The sequence below is a fragment of the Bradysia coprophila genome, unplaced genomic scaffold (assembly GCF_014529535.1).
Source record: "Bradysia coprophila strain Holo2 unplaced genomic scaffold, BU_Bcop_v1 contig_151, whole genome shotgun sequence".
Taxonomy (NCBI): domain Eukaryota; kingdom Metazoa; phylum Arthropoda; class Insecta; order Diptera; family Sciaridae; genus Bradysia; species Bradysia coprophila.
In genome coordinates, this window is record NW_023503423.1 from 1,116,953 (window position 1) to 1,136,641 (window position 19,689).

Below are 19,689 nucleotides of genomic sequence, written 5' to 3' on the forward strand. Positions count from 1 at the left end.
TGTAAAAGGGAGTATAACGTCATTATGATCTATTTTGTAAATGGAAGCATAAGCTCTATAAGTTACAAATTGTAAAAAAACTGCTTATGTTCCACCACGTTGTAAATGGAAGCATAAACTACTTATGTTGCATGTTGTAAAAGGGATCATAAGTTCCCTTTGTTCCGTGTTGTAAAAGGTTTGTCTCACAATTCACACGAAAGCGAATAGTCTGACAATTGAATTGCAATTGACAGTCAATTATTGACTATTAACACGCGAGGACTAGCGTTCGCTAATGGCGTGCTCGAAGTTGAATTCCTGCCTCTAAATTAATTACTTTCGAAGGTACATATCTCAGTAAATTCTGGTTTACCTGAACCTCATCCTAATCTGAAGCCTGAAAAATTCAGTCTATTATCGTCCTGCCACTTGTAACATTTCATATCTGCGTAATCGTCGCTATCACTTTCAAATGTTCTCCATTAATACTGATGGGTGTCCCATTATTAAACAATTTTGGTTTCATTTTTATTTATTATTCAACATTATTACACATGATGGCAGAATTATAAGCGTTGACAAGATAAATGTTTCATAAAAATCCGATCGAATTGTTGGTGTTTAAAATTTCGAAAAAAATTTGTTGATGAAATTTTTTAATAAAAACAATTGTTCACATCTATCACATTTTAGCATCATATACAACCAGTGAAACGAAATTTAACCTTCCTATGAATTTAGCAGAGTGTCAAAATTGTATTTCCGTTAAATGAGTTGTATACTTCGGCTAAATGAATCAAAATTAAGTTATTTCTTAGGAAAGGAGCAGCGTAAACGTTTAACGAGCTTTTAATTTCATTTTTCTTTGAAAATCTTCAAATGTTTAACAATCATATGGTCAATTTATTAAGTACTAGAGTTTGATAAGTTTCGATATTTTATGAGCGATTAGTTAGCTCATAGTTTGGCAAGGACAATGACATGCGTGGAGTTGCGGGAATACACCAATAAAACCACCTTTTACACTATTATTTTCGTATTTACGTAATTTATTTTAATTCCTTCAATTTGAAGTGTAGTTGAGAAACTCCAGTTTAGCGGAACGTGAAGATATTTCATTTCTATATGGTGCTCCTTTTTCATCAAAAAGAATGTGTGGTACTCAAAGACTATTCCTGTATACCAGAGCTATATTTGATGTCTTATGTCGACGTTCACTGACTTAATTAATTCCATTTTTAATTTCCAGTGTTTAAACTTGGTGCCATTTGGACTACTCGTTCCGGTGATATGAGGAAGGGAAGTGAGGTGAAGGAAGTTGGGAAGTAAAATCGTCTCGACGATTCCTAGGAAATAGGATGAAATTTGACCATTTTAATTGCGATGCAGAGCTGCATTAAGCTCTACAAAAATGATAAATTTGAGCGAAAATTTGATCAAATTTCATGTAAATGAAGTCCAATTTCAACAAACTTTTGAAAGGAAATTTTGTGAATCAAGGCTCGTTAAAATGATTTCGTCAATAAATGTGGAAATGGATAAAGCTTGGAGTTAAATCGAAAATCTGCCGAATTTTTTATTATTTCACAAAGGGTGAAGCATTACGAAATATCTGAAAATTGGTTTTCAAGCGTGATGCATTTAATGCAAACAGGTAGTTTGTTTTAATTATGCCAGTGAATGTCTACATAAGACATAAGACATTCAAATATAGCTCTGGTAGAAGAAAAGTGTTTGAACAACACACGTTCTTTTTGATGAAGGGGAGCACCGCATACACAAAAATGTGTCGTTGATATCAAAAATCGGTTTTTTCCATTTATCAAAGTGACGTTTTAAACGTCAAACGAAGAAGATTTGCGAAATTGACAAAATATTGTATTTTTTCCACAACAATGTTTCTGTAAAATAAGGAAAAATAAACAATTTTATGATCCTTCTAATATCTTTTTCATTTGACGTTTAAAACGTCAATTTGACAGATAAAAATGACCGATTTTTGATCTCAACTTCAAGTTGAACGAAATAAAAAAAATCCGAAAATAATGGTCTTAGCGGTGGTTTTCTTGGTACATTCCCGCAACTCCCATTAGAGAATCTCTAAAGTTTTCATCCTCTCCGAATTGTTTTCTAAATTTCTGGTCTGAAACTTTGAGCTAACTTCACCACTCATTTGTTTTTGTAAAATAGAGAAATCGATTCAACAACATTGACATCTATATTTTGTTAAGAGTCTAGATAAAAAAAAAACATTCACATCGAGTGCATAACAATAAATTGCAGTTTGGTGAACAACGATAATTCGATGATTCAAAATTATTTTGGAATAATCAATCCTTGAAGCATATCAAAACTATTGCCGTCCGGATGTACTGTTAAAATTCCCTTTGTCGTCTCCACCACTAGAAAACCGAATTCATCAATTCCGACAACTGTTGCGGTTTTACTGGATCCCTTGGCATCGATAACTGTCACTTTTGCCGAGCTGACAAAGTAAAGTTTTCTCTTTGAACAAAATAAATTTTCGCACCGTAATTCGCAACGTTTTACCTGTGCAACCAATGCTGGTAGTAGAGGTCAAGAAATTGTTGTAAATTGCCCGACTGCACAGTGTCGATCAATCTTTCGATTTCGTTGAAAATCAGGGCCAACGCTTTCTCCAGACTCAAATTCGACAGTGACGAACCATTCTTCAAATTGTACTCGTTTATCAGGTCGTTTATACAAATCGTTGGCGTCGAATTGGACAGATTGATTCCGACGCCAATGTTACATATTATCGCGTTTGCATTCATATGCGAATTGACAATGATGCCACCAATTTTGGTATTTTTTGCATAAATATCGTTTGGCCATTTTATTCCTAAATCCAAATTCTGTAAAAACAATAAATTTTAACGGTCAAAAAGCCCTATATTCTGCAAAGTATATAATCACGGAAGGTAATGCAGACCCTCAGCGGATCAGAGAAATTAAGGATCTCGACTTTCAGGTGAATAGATTTTTGTAATGTTGTCATCATCATATTTTCTTGTGACTATAGATCACTAAAATGACCGCTGGCGTGACGATCGACGGTTCGGTTACTAATGACAACCAACTTTACTTCTAAGGGAATTCCCCGTATTTAGTTCATTTACATTCATTTCAAAGAATTGGACGCACTCACTTATTCATTACTATGTGAAATTGTGAAGTTGGTTTCAATTAGTTTGCACACTTTTCCACACCATTCCTCACGTTTCCGTCATCAGTTTCACCAAACGAAGAGATCTATCGTCGTTCAATGAAAGTATAAACCTCACCACTAGCTGCAACTTGACCTAAACATATTGAATTCAATGCGTGCAACATAACGAAACTAAATTCTTCATTGTTTATTTCTTCTCATTTTTCTCTTCGCAGTGGTATTACACGAATAAACGAAATTCAACAGTAGCTATACTTTGGGATACTAGTTCTGGTATTTCTAGCACAGATATTTCATCTTTGACTTTCATTTCTGTTGGGATTTCTGGCACTTCCCAACGTCAATCAGATTTTTTGATTGATTTGGGTTATTTTCTAAGGTTGGCTCCTAAATTTTGGGATGACAGATGATTCCTCTGGCACTTCCTGACTTCCATCGGATTTTTTGATGGATTTGGGTTATTTTCAACATGACTGACATGTTCCAAGGTTGGTTCCTAAATTTTGGGATGACAGATGATTCCTCTGGCACTACCTAACTTCCATCTGTTTCTTTGATGGATTTGGGGTGTTCCAAGATTGGTTTCTAGATTTTGGGATTTAGACTGATTTCCAAAAGGTTTTTTGATGTTGTCGAAATGACATACTTACAAAAGTGGTAATATCAGTCAAAAAAACCCTTAAAGGGTAAATGTGACGAAAGACCTTTATCTTACTTACAAAATAACTGATATCGCTGAGGCTGACGCATTGTGCACCGTACGCAAAAGTTTTATCAACAAAAAATTTGTGAAAGAAAAAAAAAATTGCGTCACAAGTGGCAGAAACCTATTGTTAGGAAGATGGTTAAAAAATGTACAGTAAAAGAATTTAAACTTTTGCCTACGGCGCACATTGCGTCACCCTCAGCTCAGCGGTATCAGTTATTTTGTAAGTAAAGTATAGTTTTCACTTAAAAAGAGCACTCCGTTTAGCCTCCATGACAGTTGTAAAATAGAACAAAAGAAGTGTCACGCAAACGGAGTGGAAATTGAAATTGACAGTTCCTTTGTTCTATTTTACAACTGTCATGTAGACGGAGGCTAAACGGAGTGCTCTTTTTAAGTGGAAACTATACTTAAGATAAAGGTCTTGCGTCACATTTACCGTTTAAGGGTTTTTTGACTGATTTCATATTAACTTCCTCTCTCTTTCATTTCTGTTCAAAGATTATGGAAAGTTCCATTTACTGGGACATTATTGACGACTTTCCCTATGAAAATTACAATTTACTTTTTACGAAAGCTGTTTCATGTGACAAATTTATTGGAATTTTTCTGGTTCCCTCTGGCTTCTTATGAACTGACCTGCTGTTACCTAGACCATTGCTAGAATTCCGAAAGTAACCGGAAAAATCGTCTGCGTTACATTTTCCGTGCCACTTTTGGGTGAAGCCCAAATACCGACGCCATTCGGACTCCTCAAAAAAAAAGTTTTTCATGAAGTATCGGTAATGAGCCATACTTTCAACAACGGAAGGTATTTTTCAAAAAGATTTTGAATATTCGGAGACATTTATCTTTGAAGGTTTTCATAAAAATCGTATTTTCGGCCGGAAAAATAATTTTCGATTTCCCGGAAAAACTAGTTCCATAACTTTCATGGCAAACAACATGGAACCAAGAAAAATCTTAACGATTAGCGCGTGGAATTACGACAAGTAGGTACATACTCTACCATCGTAACTGTAAAAACACTTGACAAGCTAATCATATTCCCGCTGTTTCTAGTAATGGTAGTGCTGTTTTACGCTACAACATTATCACTGGTAACAAACAGGTTGTACAAGAAAAACCAACCTAAAAACAAAAAAACTTAAATTGAATGGTAACCAATATTTTCGTATACCATTTCAGCGGTTGAAGTGTCAAATTTCAATCAGCGAAAATTTTTCACTGCAAATATTTTGGTCGAGCATTTTTTTCCATTCAAAATTATCGACCGGAAAAACATGGATTGCATCGGATGGATTGACCAGATCAACTAAATCGAGACAAAGAATTTTTTGTTTTGAAGACCCTTTCTGTACGCAACGAGAAGACGGAACAGTGAGAATTAGTGGTATGCGTGTGCTTTACATCCTTTACATTAAGGTGGCCTGTCAAACAAAATTGATTTTTTTGTTGGTTTTCCATAATTGCACTCCAATACGTTCAAATGTGAGAAATCGTCGACGATAACTGTTAAAATCCAACGAAATTGAATGAAAACCATTTTTTTGCAGTGAAAATGATGGCCGATACATCGGACAATGATAATGAAATAAATATTCGTCGCGGGCTGGACGTCATACAGAGTATGATTGATATTTCCGCCGATCGATTGGAGGGCCTACGAACACAATGTGCGACAAGTGCTGAATTAACGCAACAGGAAATTCGAATCTTAGAAGCGAAATTGGTGAAAATGTTCTCCGAACTGCTGATAACAAAGGCGAAACTACCGGAACGATTACCCAAAGGACTTCCAGCCACTGGTGCTGAATTGAAACAATGGTTACGCGTTGTCGGTATGTACAAAATGCTCGCTTCCGTACGAAGTTGAAATTTTATGATTTTGCTCTTTGATCCGTTCAGGCCTGAGTCCCGAATCGTTGAACGTTGTGATGCAACGCGTTAGCACATTAGAACTGCTGTTGGACAAAAATGACATCGAATTACGGTTGATACTGAACAACAATACGAACGTTCGCGAAGAAGAGGCCCGTCGTCTGGTGCGAGCAATGCTGAATTTGAAACGATGCCGTGAGTCCATCAACCTCGGCGAAAAAGAGCCGGCCGATTTGTACTGGGACTCGTGGGATCGTCATCATCACGTTCGATCGGGCGCGTCACCTCGACCGAATCGATCGCATGTACGGCAACAAGGCAATCATCGGTACGCGTATCCAACACATCAAGTACATAGTCCGCCTCCGGAAATCTACCTGCCCGACCACAATTCCAAACTTTCCACAATATCACCGGAAGAGATACCACGGTCCTGTGCCACTTCCCTACTAACACCGTCGCCTTCACCACCCTCATCGCCTTTGATCAATAACAACAAACAACCGAAAGCGGTTAAAGGATTCCCGACCACACCGCCGCCATATAAACGACATCAGACTTATTTGGGTCAACCGCAATCAAGCTTTGCAACGTCAACAGCAGGAACCTGTAGCAGCAACCAAAATGTGATGAATGATGTTAATGCAATGACCAAATCCATATCGCACGAATTGATAAATCAACAGCAACAACAACAGCAGCAGCAGCAGCAGCAACAACAACAACAACAATTCGAGCAAACCACTGGTGATACCAATGTAATGGTGAAACATCAACATCCACAACAGCAAACACAATCCGTGCCATACAATTCAAATTCGAATGGTAATCAAATCGCTGTATCAGCAGCATCACGATCTCGATTGAATACCGAACCAACGTCAGACAACTATCCCGATCATCATTTCGATAATTCAATTAACATTCCAGTTCCTCGGTCACCGATTATGGCCCACATGATCGCCCACCGATTCATCAAGAAATTCAAAGTGGGCACCTGCGATCTCTGTCACAAGCAAATGATTTACGGTCTCCGGTGCAAAGACTGCAAATATTTGTGTCACAAAGACTGTGAAACGCGTGTACCGCCATCGTGTTGCCTGCCCCGTGAACTGATCGATGAATTCAAGAAGACGCTGCCGACGGACATATTTATGTCGGGCAACAATTCGCCAGTGTACCGTCCGAAATATGAACGTCCGAACAATGTCAGTTCGCCAGCATCCAGCTGTAACAGTTCGACGCCATCGAGCCCAGCTCCGATATCAATGACGCTACCCATACCACATACACCGGCCACCGGCAAGCATACTCAATTCGACTTTTCCGATGCAGCCACCACATCGTCGACTGTGATACGCATACAGGAAGTGACCTCACCGCGGAAAGAAATTTACCCGCAAAAACCGATTTCGCCGAGACCGGTTCAGACTACCGTCACGGAAGTGAACTGCCAGGAGAGCGAGAAAACCATTTCGTTGACCAGTTCGAACAGTGCCAGCACCAGTTCGGATCGAACGCATCTTCGTATCGATTCGTTGGAGGAGAATGAGGAACGAGAAGATGAAAATGCGATGCAGGAGCACTGGACGCGACAGAACAGTGTTTCGCTGAAAGAGTGGGACATTCCATTCGATGATTTGGAAATAATGGAAAAGATCGGCGATGGGCGTTTCGGAACCGTGCATCGTGCGCAGTGGCATGGTGCTGTAGCTGTGAAATTACTGAAAGAAAGCTATTTGGACAATGAAGCGTTCATATTGGAAGTGGCAACATTCAAGAAGACCCGGCACGAGAATGTGGTGCTCTTCATGGGCGCTTGCATTAAACCTCAGGCAATTGTGACGTCCCTGTGTAAGGGCAATACGTTGTATACGCATATCCATCAACGTCGAGACAAATTCAATTTGAACAAAACGACCATGGTGGCACAGCAAATATCGCAAGGAATGGGATATCTGCATGCCAGGGATATCGTGCACAAAGACTTAAAGACGAAAAATATTTTTCTGGAAAACGGCAAGGTTATCATCACCGATTTCGGACTGTTCAGCGCAACGAAGCTACAGTATGACGCTAAATATGGCCTGGAAATACCGAGCGGATGGCTTTGCTATTTAGCTCCCGAATTGATTCAAGTACTGCAACCGTGTCGTCCGGAGAGAGACAACATGCCATTTTCAAAGGCATCCGATATTTATGCATTCGGAACGGTTTGGTACGAATTGCTGTGCGGTGAATTTCCATTCAAGTCACAGGCCGCCGAGGCGATCATTTTCCAGGTCGGTCGCGGTATGAAACAGACACTAGCGAATTTACAGGCATCGAGAGATGTCAAAGACATTTTGATGACTTGCTGGGCTTTTGAACCGGGCAATCGGGCAGACTTTGCTAAATTGCTAACGCTATTGGAACGACTACCAAAGAAAAGATTGGCCAGAAGTCCATCACATCCCGTACAATTGTCACGGTCAGCAGAATCAGTATTTTAAGTTCTGGTCCCGTTCTAGGAGCCGAGAGCCCGTGTGCATGCATTTCAGACGCATTTTATCATTGGGTCCGCGGAGTGAATCTTAATGCGATTCGTACGATGAGAATGGTTTGTTCTGACACTTTCACTTGACCGAGTGCAGGCCGAACGTGTAGCTCAGTAGGGAAACCGAATTGTCGACAAAATGAACGTATTGGAGAGAAACGATAAAACCAATTTAAAAATCAAATTTTTATATTGAAAGATCGATTCGTAATCCAATACCTCTATTGTGACACCAATTGAGTTTCTCTGCGATGTAACATGACTAAGACAAACGCTCAAGTCACAAAAGCATCAGATAAAACATTTCTCGTAGTGCACCAATCTAGCATAGAAGTGTTCAAACCGTGCAAGGGACTGATAGGCTCGCAGACTCTTGGCCTAGTTTTTCGTTTAATTGATATGAAAAAAAAAACAATTTTCCTACAAAAGAATATTTAAAATAATTTTTATCTTCTATTTAATCCAATTTGCGTTTTGTAATTTCCATTTCTTTTCTTTTCTTCTTTTTTTTTCCTTTTTATTTATGGAAGCGCATTATCATCAATTTGTGATGAGATTAGGTATAAGCTAAGTTATAAAAATAAATACAGAAAATACTTAAATAAATGAAATAAATAAAAAAAAAACAAAAAAAAACTGACGAGACTGTCATTCATTGTATTGACGCGATCAAAAGGAGTGCAATGCACGAATGTTATCTAGTGGAATTGGACCGAAAATGGGAGATTTGTCCATACGGACCGAACAATGAGTTGACCAATAAATCGTATGGTAAATAGTCTCCTTTTACACGCTCCGAGGGAGGTGCGGGAAACAGGAGATGTGGAAAATATGCAAGACGAATTATATGCGTAAAAGATAAACAATCGAATCTTTTGATGCGGGAAAACTGTGGATAGTTTAGCCCCTTGTGTCAGAAAAAGTCGTCTCGCTCGCTTTAAGTTTTTTGAATTTTTTCTTTATCTCATGTGATTCAGCATGAAAAACTGTGGAACTAATTTTTTTTCTGGAAAATGGAAAATCGCTTTTCCGGCCGGAAAAGCGGTTTATATGAAAAAAATTAAAAGTCAAATATCTACCGAACGCGATAACTTTTTTGAAAAATTCTTTTTTTCCTTGAAAGCCTGATTCAATACCAACATTTCGTGGAACAACTTTTTTTTCTGTAAAATAAAATGGCGTCGATATAGGAATCTTCCCAAAAAATGACCCGGAAAATTCATAAACTTTGAGTTCACCTCACACCGTCAATTCGAAACTGATTTCAATAAATGAGGGTTTTTTAGAAAGCTAGAGTCAGTACCTTTCGAATGCTGCCCGGCGGGCTTCACGCCGTTTCCTGGATATCGAGATATAAGTCAGTACTTCCACGGTTCCTAGAACTGATATTTTCCAACATTCTTTGGTATTTATTTCTGAGCAAAATAGTGACGCATAATTAATTTTTGCTGATGAATTTTAAAGAATAGCCTGTCTACATCATTTTAGAATTGAATCCTAGTCACAAAACTAGCTCAGGATGTTGTGGATGCCATTCAATACCCAAATTTGTATAACTCGTCAGAGTAAACCCTATTTATGCACTAAACTACTATCAATTCGACAATTTAACACCAGAAGTGTTTTAAATGGTGATAACTAACTGCACCATATACATTCCATTTGTGTTAAGCACCTTCCTGATGTTCCACCGTCTTTTCAACTCTAGAACCTAAAGATTTCTCGCATTTTTATCGGATTTTTTTCATGTTTTTCTGGATTTATGTCATTATTGAAGTAATGAGGGGTCAGTTCCTATCAACTGATCATTCCTTATAGGTCCTCAAAATTTATGAATTTTCCGGGTCATTTTTTGGGAAGATTCCTATATCGACGCCATTTTATTTTACAGAAAAAAAAGTTGTTCCACGAAATGTTGGTATTGAATCAGGCTTTCAAGGAAAAAAAGAATTTTTCAAAAAAGTTATCGCGTTCGGTAGATATTTGACTTTTAATTTTTTCATATCAACCGCTTTTCCGGCCGGAAAAGCGATTTTCCATTTTCCAGAAAAAAAATTAGTTCCACAGTTTTTCATGCTGAATCACATGAGACAAAGAAAAAATTCGAAAAACTTAAAGCGAGCGGATTGACACAAGGGGCTGGACTACGATCAGTAGCTATTGGCGAGAAAGCAAGCAAAACAGCGTATTTCTCCTGTTTTTCACTAGTTTTTCCCGCATATGTCTGGATGTTTTCCCTCAAAAATGGTGTACGATATGTCAAACGAAAGGTATTGACAAGATGAAACAGAAAATCGAGCTTGTAAAACAGTAGCTACAGGCGAGAAAGCAAGCGAAACTTCATATCTTCCTAATTTTTCTGTTTTCTCACTGCACTGAGAGATTTTATTTCGTCTCGTCAAAACCTTTGATTTGACATATCGCAAACGATTTTTGAGTGAAAACAATTGGAAATATGCTTGAAAAACTAGTGAAAAACACAGAAAAATGTTAAGTTGATACACATGCGGCGAGATAGAAGGAACATGTGAATGACAGCTGTCATTCACATGTTTCTTCTACAGATGTTTCTTCTATTTCGCCACATGTGTACCAACCTAACATTTCTCTGAAAAAACAAGCAAAATATTTCGATATTCGGATTCGTCGATCATAGTATGCTGTCATAGTAAGGGCTGTCATAGTAAGGGTGTTTTACTACATATAACGAAAAGTCATGACTTTGCCAGATTCGCTCCTGAGAGGTGAGTCTGGCACACCATCAATTTGTATTGTTGAGCGAAAACATCCAGAATTATGCAAACAGCCTCCTTCCATACACTAATACTCTCTATACAATATGAGGATTGGATATAGATGCTGTCTTGTATAGGGTAGTGGTGTGCTTACTCAGATACAGTATCCACGATAGCCAGAAATTTTCGGCAGAAAAATCGGATACCGGTAAATTGGGACGAATAAAGGGAATAAACTAATGTCCAAAAGTCTTGCTAAAAGTGGGAATCAATGTGAAGTAAAAGATTTTCAATCAAAAACGACACTCTCGGCGCTTGTAAATGGGTCAAATAAAGTGAAAAGTTATTGCAAAATATCAGCATTCAGTTTTTAGCATAAGACACAGGCTTAAACAAGAGGAAGAATTTATCAAAGATTCGAACCAAAGCAAAGAATTTTAGGCTGAACAAACCGAATCTGGAATAAATTTGTTTTGCTTGACCGAAGCCCAATGTGAAACTCGAAATAAGAAACGTTTTTTTTGCCATGAAATGATGCCCAGTACATTAAAAGTAAATAGATAGGTATGGCCAAACGTTCAAATTTGTTCTAGCCAGAGCACATACGGATTTGCATGGCGCCACCTCAAACGAACTCATTTCTAGTGCAAATTTCCACTAGAAATGAGTTCGTTTGAGGTGGCGTCATGCAAATCCGTATGTGCTCCGACTTGTATGGACTGGCCATACCTACTTATCTACTTTCATTGCAAAAATCGGTCTTTTTCATCTTCGTCAAAGTGACGTTTTAAACGTCAAACGAAAAAAATACTTGCAGTAGCTTGCTTTGCCTCAATTCTATTAGAGAAACATAATTGGAGAAAAATAAACAATTTCTTGACCACGTCGAAAACATTTTTCGTTTGACGTTTAAAACGTTAGTTTGACGGATGAAAAAGGCCAACTCTTGATTCCATTTGCCATATCTCACCACTATCATAAATTGTTAGAGATCAGTTTTAAGAAATTGCCAACTGCACACTTGCCAAGTTGCACCAATGACACTATCGCTTCAGATCGTAAATTTGATGAAACAGAACCAGGTAGGTGCGGGAAAAAAGGAAAAGTATGCTGTTTAAAGTTGTTGAAACACAAGATTGATGACAACTACTCGAAGTCTCTTTGTGCGAATTTTGTACAAAAAAAGGTCTCGTCAATACCTTTCATTTGACGTATCGCACGTAAACTTTAGATCGAAACTTCCTGAGATGTAGGAGAAACATCCCACTGTTTTGATATATTTCTCGCCTACAGCTTCTGATCTAGTACTCTGACTCTAGTACTCATTAATTTGACGAATCGCACACTACTTTTCCTGTTTTCCCGCACCTTCCAAAGACTTCACATTTTAAATTAGATTCATCGACCAATACTACGTTGAAAAGAAGAAAGAAACAATTTTGTAAATTAGCTTACCTCGTATCCGTCTTGCGACAAGATGGCATTGACGATAGCGGTAGCTAGTAAATGCTGTATCATCGAAACAGTTCTACCCAAATGAGTTTCCAAGCCGATGTGCAATTGCATGGAAAACAAACCACAACCTTCGGGACTAAGCCACTGCAAGATCGAAACAACAAAATTATCGGTGGGGTTCCGTCAGACCATCGGAAATAGAAAAGTCTAACCTGATTATCATTTCTTCCTTTGCCTGCCGTTTGTCGAAGAGGTATCACCACCAAGCCATGATCGAAGATCGTATTCGACAGGACATCCATGGAGGATGTCATCACCGGAGAGTACAGTGCCAAACGACCGATTTTCTCTGTGGACAATGTCTGAAAGAAATTTTTTTATTTGAATGGAATTGAATTCGTGTTGTCGATGAGGCGCAATTCTACTCACCATAAAGTAGTCGACAGTCGAAAATTTCTCGGGACACGCATCCACCAATATCGGTAACAATTGAGCGGTTGCTTTCGGTGGCTCTGTACCACGAGGGCAAAAAGTTAATTTCAATTTGGAAGTTTGAATAACATTCGGTTCGGTCATTTTAGTACGCAAACCGTCAAGCAGCAGATATTTGACCTGAATGTGAAAATTGGGAATTCAGATGTCGGTTGGATTATGACTATAACTTGCGATCACACCTTATGATCACCCAGAAAGTATCCATTGGCGTACGCTTCACTCTGAATTTTCGCTTTTTTCGGCAACTCTTGCACTTTAATCTTCAAATGGGTCGTAAGCAGATCCGTCAAAATTTCGATGCGAGCTTGCTCGTATTGCATCAGAACACCATACTTGGCTTCGTCCTGTTCGTAGCTGTTGGGATTCGCTTCAAGATGAACCTAAGAAGATGGCATGCAATTAATCTCATGTCATTGAATGGGATGGAGCGAATCATCTTTGTTTAGATTCGACGACCCTTGAAAAAGCACAGACTTCTTCTGTACAAGAAGAATTTCTGGCCCACCAAGCTACTTCAAATTTATTTGTTCTTTCGAAAACTTTGAAAATTCTTATCTGTCAAAAAACCCTTAACCCGACAACATCAAAAAACCTTATGGAAATTAAAAAATTCTAGAGAAATCAGTCTGAATCCTGAAATCTAGAAACCAATCTTGAAATCCGATGGAAGTTAGGAAGTGCCAGAGGAATCATCTGTCATCCCAAAATTTGGGAACCAACCTTGGAATACCTCACTCATGTCGAAAATAACCCAAATCCATCAAAAAATCCGATGGAAGTTAGGAAGTGCCAGAGGAATCATCTGTCATCCCAAAATTTGGGAACCAACCTTGGAATACCTCACTCATGTCGAAAATAACCCAAATCCATCAAAAAATCCGATGGAAGTTAGGAAGTGCCAGAGGAATCATCTGTCATTCCAAAATTTAGGAACCAACCTTGGAATACCTCACTTATGTCGAAAATAACCCAAATCCATCGAAAAATCCGATGGAAGTTAGGAAGTGCCAGAGGAATCTTCTGTCATCCCAAAATTTGGGAACCAACCTTGGAATACCTCACTCATGTCGAAAATAACCCAAATCCATCAAAAAATCCGATGGAAGTTAGGAAGTGCCAGAGGAATCATCTGTCATTCCAAAATTTAGGAACCAACCTTGGAATACCTCACTCATGTCGAAAATAACCCAAATCCATCAAAAAATCCGATGGAAGTTAGGAAGTGCCAGAGGAATCATCTGTCATCCCAAAATTTGGGAAGCAACCTTGGAATACCTCACTCATGTCGAAAATAACCCAAATCCATCAAAAAATCCGATGGAAGTTAGGAAGTGCCAGAGGAATCATCTGTCATTCCAAAATTTAGGAACCAACCTTGGAATACCTCACTCATGTCGAAAATAACCCAAATCCATCAAAAAATCCGATGGAAGTTAGGAAGTGCCAGAGGAATCTTCTGTCATCCCAAAATTTGGGAAGCAACCTTGGAATACCTCACTCATGTCGAAAATAACCCAAATCCATCAAAAAATCCGATGGAAGTTAGGAAGTGCCAGAGGAATCATCTGTCATCCCAAAATTTGGGAAGCAACCTTGGAATACCTCACTCATGTCAAAAATAACCCAAATCCATCAAAAAATCCGATGGAAGTTAGGAAGTGCCAGAGGAATCATCTGTCATTCCAAAATTTAGGAACCAACCTTGGAATACCTCACTCATGTCGAAAATAACCCAAATCCATCAAAAAATCCGATGGAAGTTAGGAAGTGCCAGAGGAATCATCTGTCATCCCAAAATTTAGGAACCAACCTTGGAATACCTCACTCATGTCGAAAATAACCCAAATCCATCAAAAAATCCGATGGAAGTTAGGAAGTGCCAGAGGAATCATCTGTCATCCCAAAATTTGGGAAGCAACCTTGGAATACCTCACTCATGTCGAAAATAACCCAAATCCATCAAAAAATCCGATGGAAGTTAGGAAGTGCCAGAGGAATCATCTGTCATTCCAAAATTTAGGAACCAACCTTGGAATACCTCACTCATGTCGAAAATAACCCAAATCCATCAAAAAATCCGATGGAAATTAGGAAGTGCCAGAGGAATCATCTGTCATCCCAAAATTTGGGAAGCAACCTTGGAATACCTCACTCATGTCGAAAATAACCCAAATCCATCAAAAAATCCGATGGAAGTTAGGAAGTGCCAGAGGAATCATCTGTCATTCCAAAATTTAGGAACCAACCTTGGAATACCTCACTCATGTCGAAAATAACCCAAATCCATCAAAAAATCCGATGGAAGTTAGGAAGTGCCAGAGGAATCATCTGTCATCCCAAAATTTGGGAAGCAACCTTGGAATACCTCACTCATGTCGAAAATAACCCAAATCCATCAAAAAATCCGATGGAAGTTAGGAAGTGCCAGAGGAATCATCTGTCATCCCAAAATTTAGGAACCAACCTTGGAATACCTCACTCATGTCGAAAATAACCCAAATCCATCGAAAAATCCGATGGAAGTTAGGAAGTGCCAGAGGAATCTTCTGTCATCCCAAAATTTGGGAACCAACCTTGGAATACCTCACTCATGTCGAAAATAACCCAAATCCATCAAAAAATCCGCTGGAAGTTAGGAAGTGCCAGAGGAATCATCTGTCATCCCAAAATTTGGGAAGCAACCTTGGAATACCTCACTCATGTCGAAAATAACCCAAATCCATCAAAAAATCCGATGGAAGTTAGGAAGTGCCAGAGGAATCATCTGTCATTCCAAAATTTAGGAACCAACCTTAGAATACCTCACTCATGTCGAAAATAACCCAAATCCATCAAAAAATCCGATGAAAGTTAGGAAGTGCCAGAGGAATCATCTGTCATCCCAAAATTTGGGAAGCAACCTTGGAATACCTCACTCACGTCGAAAATAACCCAAATCCATCAAAAAATCCGATGGAAGTTAGGAAGTGCCAGAGGAATCATCTGTCATTCCAAAATTTAGGAACCAACCTTGGAATACCTCACTCATGTCGAAAATAACCCAAATCCATCAAAAAATCCGATGGAAGTTAGGAAGTGCCAGAGGAATCATCTGTCATCCCAAAATTTGGGAAGCAACCTTGGAATACCTCACTCATGTCGAAAATAACCCAAATCCATCAAAAAATCCGATGGAAGTTAGGAAGTGCCAGAGGAATCATCTGTCATCCCAAAATTTAGGAACCAACCTTGGAATACCTCACTCATGTCGAAAATAACCCAAATCCATCGAAAAATCCGATGGAAGTTAGGAAGTGCCAGAGGAATCTTCTGTCATCCCAAAATTTGGGAACCAACCTTGGAATACCTCACTCATGTCGAAAATAACCCAAATCCATCAAAAAATCCGCTGGAAGTTAGGAAGTGCCAGAGGAATCATCTGTCATTCCAAAATTTAGGAACCAACCTTGGAATACCTCACTCATGTCGAAAATAACCCAAATCCAACGAAAAATCCGATGGAAGTTAGGAAGTGCCAGAGGAATCATCTGCCATCCCAAAATTTGGGAACCAACCTTGGAATACCTCACTCATGTCGAAAATAACCCAAATCCATCAAAAAATCCGATGGAAGTTAGGAAGTGCCAGAGGAATCTTCTGTCATCCCAAAATTTGGGAACCAACCTTGGAATACCTCACTCATGTCGAAAATAACCCAAATCCATCGAAAAATCCGATGGAAGTTAGGAAGTGCCAGAGGAATCTTCTGTCATCCCAAAATTTGGGAACCAACCTTGGAATACCTCACTCATGTCGAAAATAACCCAAATCCATCAAAAAATCCGATGGAAGTTAGGTAGTGCCAGAGGAATCATCTGTCATTCCAAAATTTAGGAACCAACCTTGGAATACCTTGCTCATGTCGAAAATAACCCAAATCCATCAAAAAATCCGATGGAAGTTAGGTAGTGCCAGAGGAATCATCTGTCATCCCAAAATTTGGGAACCAACCTTGGAATACCTCACTCATGTCCAAAATAACTCAAATCCATAAAAAAATCCGATGGAAGTTAGGAAGTGCCAGAGGCGTCCACAAAATTATTTTTTTAACATTATTGATAGCGGACTTGCGTCACGCCCGCTTACTAACGTGCGAGCATGATCGATACCTGAAGAAGAAGCGCCCTTACTACCGCGCTAGAATCGAATTGACTGTTGACTCACCTGAGAGAATATTGCCACTCCACTGTTAATCGGATCGGTTGCTAATAAGAGACTGGGTGTATTCCACGTTTCTTCTGTTCCCAAAATCTGCACTTGTAAGTTATGTATGACCTTCTGTTGGTCACACAGTTCGACCGATCTCTTCGAGCACACCTTCGCACTCGAATTGCTGGTGACAAATGAACGAAAGGTGTGTGAACTTCCAGAATGCAATACCTTGACGCAAATTACTTACGGCTTCTGGTCGCTCAAGTGATCCTCACTGTCCGTCGAGAAATGTTTTTTAATGGGTGACGGTTGATAGCAAAAAATGTGATGCATCATTTTGACCTTTTGCCAACGTCCGTAAGAGAATTGCACTAGCTCGTGTTCCCGTACTTCAGCGTGAGAACGAAATGTGGGAAGAATGGTGTGTAGTAGATCGGAACATACGCTCATCATGTACCCTCCGTTTAGGAAATATTGCGTGAATGAATCGCCAATGTCCTGCGAAACATATCCGCAAACGACTAGCAGCGTTGTATTGTCAATCCAATGCTTCGATTTGGCTTGATGCGGTGTCAATGCGTAAATGGTGTAGCTGAGCGAAAGAATTTTGTGCTTGAGGTGCTTGAGGTTCAAGCGAACGACGAATAACAAAACTTACGAATTTTCCTTGACAATTTCCTTTAGCGTTGCAATTACACAATCTCGTGACACAGTACTGTCGGAATAGACCAAAATATTCGGCGGTTTGGCATATTTCAGCATACTGCCCTTGCTTCGAACTAATTTCGGCCGAACCTTATCCGTCTCAATGGTTGGAGGAACAGGATCAGAGGTTTGATCTTTGGCGCATATGGCTGTATGAATCGGCGACTGTTCTTCTGGAATCACTTCTGCTATGGCTTTCAGCGGACTGGTTCGAGGCGTTGTCCTCGGTGATGTAACAGTTTTCACCAAATCCGATACGTTCGGTGAATTGTTCGGTGATAAATGAGTCTCCAGTTCAGACTTTCTTGTCGATTGAATTAAATCTGGCTTTGCAATGCCCGTTTTTCCTTCAGTTCTATTTTTGTTGTATTCATACTCGGCGGCCTGACTCGCGAAAATCGACAGTTTCTTCAAGTCGTTGATGTGTTTTTCCCAATGAATATCGGGAACGGTAGAGCGGGGAGCTTGGTAGCTATCCTTTGGTAATACAGTCTTAACTGCGTCGAATGGTTGTGGTGATCCCGATGTGGTAACAGCTGGAAAATACAGTTGGATTAGCCGGATTACGTTGAAGAAAATTTCTTAAATATGCAAAGACGGGCTAGTGAGGACGGAACAGTAACAAGATGACCCAGGAGGTGAGGGAAAACAGGAAAAGTAGGAAAATAGCCAGAAAACAGCTACTGTTGTATGTAACAATAGCTATTCGCTAGAAAGCAAGCAAAACTGCATATTTTCCTACTTTTCCTGTTTTCCCGCACCTCACCACAGTATTTATTGCTTCAGCTGATACTTACACTGAATACGGATCAACGGCAATTTGCTGTTGATTAAAAAACAGTTTTTTAGGAACGTATTAACGACAAGATTGGCAAATTGATTTTCATTCGAGTGCAACAAAATGGAAATTCGAGTGTCCACTTTCCAAGCGATAAGCTTCCCAAATTGTTCAATCTACAATTCGAATAATGAAAATTAAACTCTGTCTCGTTGGGTCACCTCTCGTGTGACTTCACGTACCATCGTCATCCTATTTCCGCCCATCACCGACGGTATCACATCCGTTTCGATCAATAAATAAATGTTGAATGGGATGTCGCCGCACCGGCTCTCATCCGACGTGAATGGAAATGGAATAACGTGCGACGTCGACGGAAACGTAATCCAGGCGGCCAGATGAATATTCTGTTTCGGGTATACGGTTACACCTCTCTGGCAGTTGGTAAACAAAATGATGTCACGTATTTGAGCTGCCGACTGGTTCGTACAGAGTTCAGATGAGAATGGCACGAGGGACAGAACTGTGAACAGTCAAAATCCGTCGATAAAGTTCCATGGAACGGTTATCGTAATCACAAACCATTTCCTTCTTCGGCAAAGGTGTAAAAAACAATGCTGTCGTCCAAATGGCTGAGTAATTTCAATGTTATCGATCGCAACTTCCAATGCTGGTACAAATAAAGTAGCGTCAACAGCATTTTAGGCAGATTTTAGGCATCCATCAGAATTTGCTGTTTAGATAGCAAATAAAAAGTCAATAAAACTCTCTGGACAGTTGAATTGACATATCAAACGTAAACACTTGGAGTATGACACTTTGAACGAAACAATAAAACGGGTTTTTTTGTTTTGTCAAGTTGAATTTCCATATAGACACTGACTGTGTATACCACTTAAGTTACCAATTTATTCGAACTGTTCGAACTGCTACCAGCTGGTCTATATCCACGATATGCGTTAAACGGATTTCTCTAATTAAATTAGTTAATTTTTGATTTCATTTTTTTTTTTAATATTGAAACAAGTAGTCTGC

The 19,689-nt window shown here is 39.2% G+C and overlaps 2 protein-coding genes across 2 annotated transcripts; one reads left to right on the forward strand and one right to left on the reverse strand.

The window, feature by feature from the left end:
• Positions 1 to 2,181: 2,181 nt before the first annotated feature.
• On the reverse strand, positions 2,182 to 19,484 carry LOC119074323 (biotin--protein ligase). Its single transcript, XM_037180398.1, has 12 exons — positions 19,237 to 19,484; positions 18,897 to 19,177; positions 18,674 to 18,830; positions 17,830 to 18,412; positions 17,419 to 17,763; positions 17,184 to 17,352; positions 13,160 to 13,360; positions 12,915 to 13,097; positions 12,698 to 12,847; positions 12,486 to 12,629; positions 2,533 to 2,858; positions 2,182 to 2,467 (listed from the first exon to the last, which is right to left on the reverse strand). Exons 1-12 carry the CDS (start codon positions 19,352 to 19,354, stop codon positions 2,299 to 2,301), a joined length of 2,826 nt encoding a protein of 941 aa, XP_037036293.1. The 5' UTR covers positions 19,355 to 19,484; the 3' UTR covers positions 2,182 to 2,298.
• On the forward strand, positions 5,070 to 8,481 carry LOC119074324 (kinase suppressor of Ras 2). Its single transcript, XM_037180399.1, has 3 exons — positions 5,070 to 5,369; positions 5,435 to 5,719; positions 5,787 to 8,481. Exons 2-3 carry the CDS (start codon positions 5,440 to 5,442, stop codon positions 8,249 to 8,251), a joined length of 2,745 nt encoding a protein of 914 aa, XP_037036294.1. The 5' UTR covers positions 5,070 to 5,369; positions 5,435 to 5,439; the 3' UTR covers positions 8,252 to 8,481.
• Positions 19,485 to 19,689: the final 205 nt, after the last annotated feature.

Excerpts from the sequence above, each read along its gene's own strand:
- LOC119074324 (XM_037180399.1), top strand. The coding sequence starts at position 5,440 with ATGATGGCCGATACATCGGACAATGATAATGAAATAAATATTCGTCGC. Across the intron at positions 5,720-5,786 it reads ACAATGGTTACGCGTTGTCG|GCCTGAGTCCCGAATCGTTG; the intron begins GTATGTACAAAA and ends TGATCCGTTCAG.
- LOC119074323 (XM_037180398.1), bottom strand. The coding sequence starts at position 19,354 with ATGCTGTTGACGCTACTTTATTTGTACCAGCATTGGAAGTTGCGATCG. Across the intron at positions 13,361-17,183 it reads GAGTGGCAATATTCTCTCAG|GTTCATCTTGAAGCGAATCC; the intron begins GTGAGTCAACAG and ends CCATCTTCTTAG. Across the intron at positions 2,859-12,485 it reads TGTCGCAAGACGGATACGAG|AATTTGGATTTAGGAATAAA; the intron begins GTAAGCTAATTT and ends TTGTTTTTACAG.